Genomic DNA, 12,358 nt, shown 5'->3' on the forward strand with positions numbered 1-12,358 from the left:
GTGTGTTTGACTGAATGAGACGGTCTGACATTATTTACTTTCATATCATTTATGGGAGACTCACCTTGATGTGCGGGTTGGAGAGCAGGCTGATCAACTCTGAACATTCAGCACTAGCCACTTGAGTCCACAGCTCCTCAGCCAACTATGACACACAGACACACGCACACAGTATGCAGCCTCTGATATAACAATGAGGATGGCGTGTTGTGGTTAGATGTCTAGGAGGATATTGTTGTAACTTGTTGCTTCAAGACAGTTGCAATGTTTCCCCATAGATGCATCCAAGGCAGATAAGAACAGCCTCCGGGGGGGGGTGTATCTAGAACCTAAGAGGGTTCTTCGACTGTCCCCATAGGATAACCCTTTGAAGAACCCTTTTTGGTTCCAGGTAGAACCCTTTTAAGTTCCATGTTGAACCCTTTACACAGAGGGTTCTACCTGGAACCAAAAAGGGTTCTACCTGGAACCAAAAAGGGTTCTCCTATAGCAGTGGTTCCTAAACTTTTTATAGTCCCGTACCCCTTCAAACATTCAACCTCCAGCTGCGTACCCCCTCTAGCACCAGGGTCAGCACACTCTCAAATGTTGTTTTTTGCCATCATTTTCCTCATTGTAAGCCTGCTATATGATACATTTATTAAACATAAGAATGAGTGTGAGTTTGTCACTTCCCACGAGCCGGGTTGTGATAAAGAGCTCTTATAGGACCAGGGCACAAATAATAATAATATCAATAATTTTGCTCGTTATTCAGCCATTGTACATATAAAAGCTTATTTGTTCATCAAAAATTGTGAATAACTCACCACAGGTTAATGATAAGGGTGTGCTTGAAAGGATGCACATAACTCTACAATGTCAGGTTGTATTGGAAAGAGCCTCAGTCTTAAATCATTTTCCACAAACAGTCTGTGCCTATACTTAGATGTCATGCTAGTGAGGGCCGAGAACCCACTCTCACACAGGTACATGGTTGCAAAGGGCATCAGTGTCTAAACAGCGCGATTTTCCAAGGAAAGAAACTCTGAGCGCAGCCCTATCCAGAAATCTGGCAGGGCTTCTGATTAAATAAAATTTTTACAGAATCGCTTGTTGCAATTTCGATGAGGCTCTCTTGATCAGTGGATCAAGTGGACTGGAGGCAGGGCATGAAAGGGATAACGAATCCAAATGTTTGTGTCATCCATTTCGGCAAAGTACCTGAGTAATTGCGCACCCAGCTCACTCAGGTGCTTCGCTATATCACTTGATGTCCGTTAGCTTGTGTTCATTTGCACACAAAAAAAAAATCATACAATGATGGAAAGAGCTGTGTGTTGTCCTTGTTAATGCAGACAGAAAAGACCACCAACGTCTTAATCATAGCCTCAATTTTGTCCCGCACATTGAATATAGTTGCGGAGAATCCCTGTAATCCTAGATTCAGAACATTCAGGTGAGAAAAAACATCACGAGATAGGCCAGTCTTGTGAGAAATTCTTCATCATGCAAGCGGTCAGACAAGTGAAAATGGTCAGTAAAGAAAACTAAGCTAGATTCTTTTTTCTTCTTTTTTTTTAACGTGTCAATACTTTGCCCCTTGATAACCAGCACTTCTGTACATTGTAAAAGCGTTACATGATTGCTGCCCATAATGATTGCTGCCATATAGTGCAGAAAATACGAGAGTGCAGGGGCCTTGCTTTAACAAAGTTAACCATTTAGTTAACCATTTTCACTGTTGTGTCCAAAACATCTTTCAAGCTGTCAGGCATCCCCTTGGCAGCAAGAGCCCCTTGGTGGATGCTGCAGTGTACCCAAGTGGCATCGGGAGCAACTGCTTGCACGCGCGTTACCACTCCACTATGTCTCCCTGTCATGGCTTTTGCGCCATCTGTACAGATACCAACACATCTTGACCAGGAAAGTCCATTTGATGTCACAAAGCTGTCCAGTACTATAAAAATATCCTCTCATGTCCTGGTTTCTAGTGGTTTTCAACAGAGGAGGTCTTCCTTAGTTGACCCCCCATAAACGTAACAGACATATACCAGGAGCTGTGCCAGGCCGCTGTTGACTCATCCAGCTGTAATGCATAGAATTCACTTGCTTGTATGCGAAGCAGTAATTGTTTCAAAACAACTCCTGCCATGTCATTGATGCATCGTGAAACAGTGTTTGATGAAGACATTGTCTGTATAGTTTTTTGGGCCTTTTCCCCCAGCATTGTCCCAGCCATATCCTCAGCCGCAGGAACAATTAAGTCCTCCACAATAGTATGGGGCTTGCCTGTCCTAGCCACTCGGTTGCTCACGATAGACGCTTCTAGCCCCTTCTTATTAAATGGTAATGGTTGCATTCATACATGTCTTACTACTCGAAAGTCATCTTAATTCTCGCTCAAAAAACTCCTTTGGCTTATTTTTGAAATTGTCATGTTTCGTTTCTAAATGTCTGTGCATGAGTGAAGGTTTCCCGCGAGAGAGTAATGGTTAATGTGATTGGATGTTAATTATTTGACATTGTGTTATTTCGCTGAACACTAGGTGGTTTAATTTTATTTTTGGCTGTGAAACAAGGCAGTTCAGGCGAGGAGAAAAAAATCTCACCCAAATGTATAGCCAGTTAGAAAATATAAATGTACTGTTTGAAAATGTGAAGAATTATTTTTTCCAAATGTGAATCACATTTTTAAGTTGGCATAGCCCTGAAGGCATTGTGCGTATCCCAGTTAGGGAATGCCTGTCCTATAGGGACAACCGAAGAACCGGTTTTGGAACCCTTTTCTAAGAATGTGCTTCAAGATGTAATGTGCACGCACACACACCAAAGAATCCATAAATCTGCCTGAAGGTCATTACTTTCCGCTGTGAGCAAACAGAAGCCATTTTGAAGAAAAACAGCTCTTTGGTTTGGCCCCTTCAGTAGACATTGACGATTTAAACCAGGCCTGGAGTGGCTTTCAGACAGGACCTTGAGTAAGGGGACTGGGAGGTGGAACAAGGACAGGGCATAAGGAAAGAGGAAACTATAGTGAAATTAAATGAAGAGTCACTGACCACAACTGTATCTTTTCCACCGGTTTACTGAACTCTGCATGTTAGACACAAGGATGCCCACATTGGACATACTACAGAACAGTGAGGTAGGGGAGTGCGATAAGGAGAGGTACTTAAAGGGAAGGGGTGAAGTAGAGGATTATGGGAGAGTGGGAAATCTCAGTGTCACTTTATAGAGTTGACATTAATGGTAGTTCTCAAGGCTGAAACATTACACTTAGGGTGAAATTATTTTAACACCTTATAATGCTGAAAACTGTCCCTTGATGTCGCTCTGTATAAAGAAGATAAAATAATATTACTGTAATACAAGGCTTTGCCTCAGTTGCATAGTCCATGGATGTCATGAATAATATTCACTTTACTATTACAACATGTGATTGTTGACCAAAAAAAGACAGTGTTTTGTATAGATTCAAATTAAACTAACGTCAAAGTGCCAGAACAATACACAGGAAAAAAACACAAAATTCATAACTACAATATAGTGTCAGCCCCTTTGTTCTGAACTGAGCTACAGGACAGGAAATAAACTGCTCAGGGATGTTACCATGAGGCCATTGGTGATTTTAAGACAGCAACTGAGTTCAGTGGCTGTATTGGGAGAAAACTGAGGATGGATCAACAACATTGTCGTAACTCCACAATGACAGAGTGAAAATACAAATATACAGAATAAAAACATATTCCAAAACATGTATCTTTAATGATACAAGGCATTAAAGTAATACTGCAAGAAAATGCTAAATTAATGAATAAATAAATGAATGCTAAACCTTATGTTTGGGGAAAATGCAGCACAACACGTCACTGAGTAACTGCCTCCTTTTTTTCAAGCATGTGGCGGCTGCATCATGGTATGGGTATGCTTTACATCGGCAAATACCGGCGAGGTTCAGGATAAAAAGAAACGGGACGGAGCTAAGCATAGGCAAAATCCTAGAGGAAAACTTGCTTTACACCAGAGATTGGGAGAGGGATTTACCATTCAGCAGCACAATAACCTACAACTCAAGGCCAAATCTACACTGGAATGGCTTACCAAGAAGACAGTGAATGTTCCTGAGTGGCCAAATTACAGTTTTGAACTAAATCTGCTTGAAAATCTATGGCAAGAAATGAACATTTCTGTCTAGCCATGATCCTCCAACATCTTGGCAGATAATAATATAATAATAATATATGCCATTTAGCAGACACTTTTATCCAAAGCGACTTACAGTCATGTGTGCATACATTCTACGTATGGGTGGTCCCGGGAATCGAACCCACTACCCTGGCGTTACAAGCGCCATGCTCTACCAACTGAGCTACAGAAGGACCAGATATTGCACAATCCAGGTGACCTACCCAAGAAGATTTACTGTATTTGATGCCAAAAGGTGTCTAACATGTATTGACTCAAGGAGCTGAATACGTATGCAACAACTATGTTAACCTTAAATACAATTTGACATTACAGAGTTTGTGTAGTTGACAATTAAATCCATTTTAAATCGCACTTTGTAACACAACAAAATGTGAAGAAATCCAAGGGGTCTGAATACTTTAGCAAGGCACTGTATGTAGGGACACTTGTGCAAAATATCTCTTCCTTTATCTATATTTATATCCAGCCATCCATTCATCCATCCATCCTAAGGATAAGTGCAAAGAGAAAGACTTACGTTACAGGCCAGACTCTTTGCATTATCCCGGACCGGGACAGGATTCCTTGATCCAAACCGCCTCAACCTCGCATGGATCTGAGAAAGAGAATAAGTCAGGCTATGACACTGGGGGTTACTATTACAGTGCATCACCGGTGATGTACATCTGTTGTATTCATTAGTGCACACCACAGCCAAAAGTTCTGCAAGGGAAAATTAGGAAACAAGGCGACTATAATTTTGCCACTCAGGAACATTCACTAGGCGGCTTCCACTCGATTACGTAACCCTGCACCTTAGAGGCTGCTGCCCCATATACATAGACTTGAAATCACTGGCCACTTCAATAATGGAACACTAGTCACTTTAATCATGTTTCCATACTGCTTTACTCATCTCATATGTATATACTGTATTCTAGTCTATGCCACTCTGACATTGCTCATCCTCATTTTTATAATCCTTAATTCCATTATTTTACTTTTAGGTTGTGTGCATTGTTAGATATTACTGCACTGTTGGAATTAGAGACAAACACATTTCGCTACACCCGCAATAAAATCTGCATGTGTATGTGACAAATGAAATTTGATTTTGAAAAGTTCAGGTAGTCCCTCCCTGTTTCGGACCGTTTGCTTCCGGTTAGTTCCTAGTGAATACCACCCAGTACATTTCCATAGCTACACACTATGACATACTGTAATTGTACATGATAAACTCTCAGATATCATTACTATAACAGAACTGTAGCATTGCCATTACATCACAGTAGTTCAAGCCAGTTTCACCTTGACCAGTAGATGTAATCTCCTTTCCATGATCATGCTTTTAAGAAATGTAAAGTCCTCATTTCTGTCCATTATAGATTTCATCCCAGAGATCACCAAGGACATCAGTTCAAACACACCTGAAGTAGAGGAGAAAGGAGTTAAAACATGTGCACACAGACTGTACCAGCCAAAAGTTGACACACCTACTCATTCAAGGGTTTTTATTTTTTACATTGTAGAATAATAGTGAAGACATCAAAACTATTAAATAACACATATGAAATCATACAGTAACCAAAAAAGTGAAACAAATCAAAATATATGTAATATTTTAGATTCTTCAAAGTAGACGCCCTTTGTATTGATGCCAGCTTTGCACACGCTTGGCATTCTCTCAACCAGCTTCATGAGGAATGCTTTTTCAACATCCTTGAAGGAGTTCCCACATATGCTGAGCACTTGTTGGCTTCTTTTCCTTCACTCTGTGATCCAACTCATCCCAAACCATCTGAAATGGGTTGAGGTCGGGTGATTGTGGAGGCCAGGTCATCTGACGCAGCACTCCATCACTCTCTTTCTTTGTCAAACTCATTCCAACGCCCACCCAGTCAGCAGAGAAATAACTGTGGCAACCTTGGACCTCTCGGTAGTGGGAGCTCCCATCTTGTGCTTAAGGGAGCACTGAAGTAGAAAGCCCCAGCATTTAGATGGGGTGCCATCATATTTATCCCGGACAAACAAGCAGGCGTCGCTGACCTGAGCGGGTTGCTGAATGGGCTGTTGTGCTGACACTACAATCAGTCGACCCAGTGTGTTCTTTGCGATGTTGCACACTGCGAAGAACCTCTTCCATAGCCGTCCCCAGTTGTACTAGCTGGTCATGGTGTTGACTAAGGTTTCCCTGCTCATCGACAGTCTGGGAGATTTTCTGTTTTCCTGCTGCTTATGTTGTGAGTCAGTACTCTGTAACGGAGATACGGAGATGCTGAGAGTCGACAAGCAGGTGCAGGGGAAACGTTTAATAAAACAACATAAGAGTGGCGTCTAAACATAAACACAGAAACAATACTGACTGCTGAAAAAAACAAAAGGGATTGAGATATAGGGGAGGTAATCGGGAATGTGATGCAGTCCAGGTGAGTATCATGATGACGTGCAGGTGCGTGTAATGATTGATGTCAGGTGTGCGTAATGATGAATCCCAGGACCGGTGGTTAGTATACCGGCAACGTCGATCACCGGAGGGGAGTAGACGTAATACACACACAGACGCAGTCCACCTACTCCTCTCCCCCCATTTACAAGAGAGACAGTGGGAGGGTCATAAATTGCAAGTCAGAGGACAAGGTCATGTGGGATGAGTCAGAGGTGTCAAAGGTCAAACCAAGGGTGTGGTGAAAACATCAAATAGGGGAGCCCATATAAGGTATTCCCAAACAGACTCTCCCACATCTACATTTCAGTATGCCCAAATAGTCTTCAATGTCTTCCTTTCCTTTATTCCATTCCCTTCACAAACACTGATCTGGCCTGACTTTTTGGGAGAATACTCATAATGTGCAGGTCGCTCCATCAGACAAAAACACACCTTCAAACTTACCTCCTGGGCCAAAAGAAAGACTCAGCATACTCCTTGTCTGTAGAAACCCATATCGAAAAGAAACTATTTTTATTTTTAATCTAATAAGGATCTGGTATGTTTTTCCTTATATCTCAGTTGTATATATATATATATGTGTGTGTATGTTATCCCTATACACTGACTTTTTCCACATATTGTTACGTTACAGCCTTGTTATAAAATTGATGTAATATTTTTTTTACCCTAATCAAGCTACACCCAATACCCCATAATGAGAAAGCAAACACAAAATGTGTGCAAATGTATAAAAAATAAATAAACTAAAATATCACATTTTCATAAGTATTCAGACACTTTACTCAGTACTTTGTTGAAGCACCTTTGGCAGTGATCACAGCCTCAAGTCTTCCTGGGTATGACACTACAAGCTTGGCACACCTGTATTTGGGGGGTTTCTCCCATTCTTCTTTGCAGATCCTCTCAAGCTCTGTCAGGTTGATGGGGAACGTCGCTGCACAGCTATTTTCAGCTTTCTCCAGAGATGCTCGATCGGGTTCAAGTCCGGGCTCTGGCTGGGCCACTTAAGGACATTCAGAGACTTGTATTGTCTAGGCTGTGTGCTTAGGGTCGTTGTCCTGTTGGAAGATGAACCTTCACCCCAGTCTGAGGTACTGTATGCTCTGGAGCAGGTTTTTCCATCAAGGATCTCTCTGTACTTTGCTCCGTTCATCTTTCCTTCAATCCTGACTAGTGTCCCAGTCCCTGCTGCTGAAAAGTATCCTCACAGCATTTTGCTGCCACCACCATGCTTCATTGTAGGGATGGTGCCAGGTCTCCTCCAGATGTGTCTCTTGGTATTCAGGCTGGCCACTCTACCATAAAGGCCTGATTTGTGGAATGCTGCAGAGATGGTTGCCCTTCTGGAAGGTTCTCCCATCTCCATAGACAAACTAGAGAGCCCTGTCAGAGTGACCACAGGGTTCTTGGTAACCTCTCTGACCAAGGTCCTTCTCCCCCGAATGGTCAGTTTGGCCAGGCGGCCAGCTCTAGGAAGGGTCTTGGTGGTTTCAAACATCTTCTATTTAGGAATTATATAGGCCACTGTGTTCTTAGAGACCTTCAATGCTGCAGAAATTATTTGGTACCCTTCCCCAGATCTGTGCCTTGTCACAATCCTGTCTCGGACCTCTACGGACAATTCCTTCGATCTCATGTCTTGGTTTTTACTCAAAATACGACATTACAGTGTTAGGCTTTCACAAGGCAATTCAGAGAAACAGATCGTAATTGCGGTTCGCATAGAAAGGAGTCATGAGTACATTCAAGTGTGTGTGCTGCAGCAAATTTTCGACACAATAAACAAACATATGCTCATTCTGTTCAGAACAACCTGTATGACAACATGTAATCTTGTAACTGTACATCAAACATAGTGTCAGAAATATTGACACTGTATATGACACAAGTTTTATGATTTGGAAATGTGAAGAGCACATTTGGACTCATGGGTGTTTGGCTTTCTTTTATGACATCCAAGCGGTATTAATTATAATCCTCCGCATATTATCTTTCAAAATATATTGAGCCATCTTAATTTACAGCATTTTCCTCACTCAGACAACAAAACATTTGCAAAAGTTGCCTTATTACCGGGAGGGATCAGGGCAACTTCTTGTCGCTCAGTTCTCAAGTTCAGATCAGCTGTCAGTCAAAACCCACACAGTGCTGTGAAGCGCAGAGCCAGGGCTCTGACGTCATGTATAGTATACAGTACAGCCACAACATAGGAGCTTATTAGTGCCCAAATCTGCCATTTTCAGTACGTAAACTGTATACGTGTTTAAATGTAAAGGTATACCTTATATGACATACACAATTGAATGATTGTGGTGCAATTCCTACAAAGATATGATATGACATATTTGAGACAAAATATATTAATTAAATGGGTAATTTATGAATATTATAAGAAGGTGGGGGGACTCACAACTTACTATTGAGAGTAGGAATAGTAGAATACACCAGCGAAATTTGGTTGTTCATCAGCTGTTTCTCTCTGTTGTCACAGTCACTCAATTAGCCATGTCAGGTAACAATGTTTTGTGTTGTTATCTGACATATATATATATATATACAAAAAATATACTGTATATGGGGGATTAGAAATGATGCAGACAATTACTTTGATGGAAGCTACAATCTATCTTCAATATTAAAGCTGATCTACACCCTCAAAAATCAAAACAGGTTTAGCTTTAAAAGTGCAAAACATTATCTCTGCCCCATGGAAAATTTGTATAATTGCATGAAATTTGTTATAATATTGCTAAATGTTCTCTCCGCCCCATGGCGAAATGTGTGGAATTGCAGGATATTAACCTTAAAATGTTTCTCTCCACCATCAAGAGGGCAGCCACAAAAATGTTTTGTCACAAGGTGGGTGGCCCCCCAACCAAATCTCACATAGGGCACCAAAAGGCTGTATTATAAGAAAAGTTGATGTACTGAGTATGTTCTGGGAATGCATTCCTTATATGTTTCACATTGTTTTTTATAAATCAACACATAAAAAGAAACATGACAATATCTCGAAGAAAAATTAATTATTTGCATATACATTTAGATTTTTAGGTATGAGTTTCCATGGTTAAGGCTGGGCAGCACCTCCTACTGGACAGTTGATTTATCTACAGCTATGCCTTTGATCTCCCATCCAGGGTTTTAACCAAGCCCAGTATTTTGACATGCACACTGTGTATTCTACTATTCTAACTCTCAACAGTGAGTTGAGGCCCCGACTGAATTCCTAAAATAAATGGCTTATGTCGCATGTGCCTGGAGCCGCCTCTGCCTTAGATGGCTTAGCTTACATGGCTCTTGTATGTTTTTCATACAATACATGCAACAGCTTGCTATTACTATGATCCAAGTGCTTGAAATTTGTATGTCTCATGTATGTGAGACGTTAGAAGGCACATTCAACATTTCTGTTATGTCTAAATGGTAACCACCCAAGTCAGGTATTACAAGAATCTTCTATAAATCTTGTAAGTGTATTTTCTGCCATATTTATTATTTGCAAGTTCCAGGTAGAATTTAAAAAGAATATTCTATAACTTTTCCATAATTGGAAAATAGCACTGCAATGTGAGAATGTATATATCTGCATACTGTAATGAGATTGGCCTGTATTCACTCATCCATTCATTATCTATCAAGGCAGGCCCTTTTTTTAAATGATCAATTGGCTGCCTCACAAACGTATTAAATATGTACTGGTTTGCCAACTTGGACTGTTGCAGTGGCTGGCACGACATCCTAAACAAAGGACAACAGAATTATGATCTCACCTAGTATAAGAGACTAAAATTACTGGAGTATACACTGAAACAGTTCTGTATGTCTTGTTCTCAGTATTTCATTCTAGTGTCCAACAATCTTAAAGGCCCAGTGCAGTCAAAAACGTGATTTCCTGTATTTTATATATATTTCCACACTATGAGGTTGAAATAATACTGTGAAATTGACGATAATGCCCTTTTGGTGTAAGTGCTGTTTGAAAAGACTGCCTGAAATTTCAGTCTGTTTTGGTGGGAAGGAGTTGTGGCCTGACTTATGACGTCACCAGGCAGTAAATTAGCTAATGGACCAATAAAAAAGACAGCTCCAAACCAGCTAGTTTTCAGTTTCCCCTCCCCACTCAGACCACTCCCAGACAGTCCTAACAAAATTATTGTTTGAGAAATTGCTCGTGCTAAGAAGCTATTTTGTTTCTTTTTTAATTCAAACTTTTTTGATTGAAACCAATCACAGTAAGGTGCCCAGAAATTATTTGATGTTGAGATGTTTTTTAAATGGCTGCATTGGGCCTTTAATGGAGTAGAAAAAGAAAAGAAAACCACTATGGTCCGAAAACATGTTCTGTTATATGGTATTACTGCCACCAAGTGGATAAAATAGGTCAAATGTTTGCAATTTAGCAGATTTGACATGTCCTTTTTTGAAGATCTATTATGTAGTTCAGTGTAAGACCTGACTGATTTCAGATAGAAATGTGAGTTATAGATCTGTGACTCTCATTGAAACCAAATCTTTCATTAGTCCACATTCTTTCTACACTCCACCTAGTGCCATGTTATTGAAGTGTAAGTTCTCCCAACCAATAATACAAGTATATGCTCTCTCACCACAGAATCATAGCTTTTCTGTCCTTCATGTGACATCATTGATTGATGTACACAGATTGAAAGTACACTGAAACCGATCAAGCAAATGCATCTGTGGGATACGTGAAAGCAAGTATATGGCTGCGATCTATATTCCTAAGCAGTTGACTAGCAAGCAACTGAGTCAGTTTGTGATTTTTGTTGACAATAAAAATATGAATATTGTACTGTGTGAGTGGAAAATGACTCAATACTTTAAAGAGAACGGAAACAACTAAAAATGGTGCTTGATAAATCAGATGAACTGTGTTGAATTTAAGGAAATCTGCACACTGTTTTTGTGACCAAAAGTGCTGAATTTATTCTTAATGAAAAGAACAGATGGCTTTTCCATCCCTAACAGTTTGTTTATTTATTTTTTTACAAACCATCCTCTACAGCTATTGGATCAAAATAAAGTAAATAATGTAAATAGTGATGGTGTCAATATGCAATTCAGCAAGCTCAGCACAGTACAAATTAGGTAACTCACCAGAGAGAAAATGACTCCATGGACGTTTCTCCTTCTAAAACGTGAGATGTTGGGTCCATTTGAATATCCACACGTGAACAAAATAAGAGACAAACATAGAGTAAAAGCAGTAAGAGCCAGTCTGATCCAGACAGTATTGGTCCATGTGACCTGTCACCAGCTCTGACCCAAATTTACCAGGCAAGCGTAAAGGTTCAATAAACTTTGGTGCAAATGTCCCCCTCGCCCTACACGTTTCTCCATCAGTTCTACATCACGAGGTCGGTTAATTTGTATCTGAGTGGACCAGATCAGGCATTGGAAAGCAGAGGCCAAAATAAGGCATGGTCTGATGTATCCTTGCCATTATATAGATGAACAGACAGACATACTAGACGGACAGCGATACATAAAAACAGCATTGGTCCTGATTGGTAGGCTATCCAGATCAGGGTCAATCCCTGCAAAATATGGGAAGTGTTCTTACTGGCCCAGAAGGGCCACTGTCTATTTAGGCTTTTGTCTCTCAGCCTAGTGCTGTGAAATTCAACAAACTATCACTTTGATTAGATTGGGCAATGCTTTGCAAAGCCCATGGATGAACTAAGAACACTAGGGGAAAGGGATAGTGATTGATTT

At 40.5% G+C, this 12,358-nt stretch overlaps 1 protein-coding gene across 1 annotated transcript in view; it reads right to left on the bottom strand.

The window, feature by feature from the left end:
• The window catches only part of LOC124009644 (MAGUK p55 subfamily member 7-like), a 55,228-nt gene that overhangs the window by 41,559 nt on the left and 1,311 nt on the right, over positions 1 to 12,358 (bottom strand). Inside the window, exons 2-5 of the mRNA XM_046321649.1 lie at positions 11,741 to 11,774; positions 5,479 to 5,597; positions 4,709 to 4,786; positions 65 to 145 (exon numbers count right to left, since the gene is read on the bottom strand). Coding sequence (XP_046177605.1) covers positions 65 to 145; positions 4,709 to 4,786; positions 5,479 to 5,597; positions 11,741 to 11,774 — 312 coding nt within the window. The remainder of the gene's footprint in view (positions 1 to 64; positions 146 to 4,708; positions 4,787 to 5,478; positions 5,598 to 11,740; positions 11,775 to 12,358) is intronic.

This window comes from Oncorhynchus gorbuscha, linkage group LG22 (genome assembly GCF_021184085.1).
Source record: "Oncorhynchus gorbuscha isolate QuinsamMale2020 ecotype Even-year linkage group LG22, OgorEven_v1.0, whole genome shotgun sequence".
Lineage (NCBI taxonomy): Eukaryota > Metazoa > Chordata > Actinopteri > Salmoniformes > Salmonidae > Oncorhynchus > Oncorhynchus gorbuscha.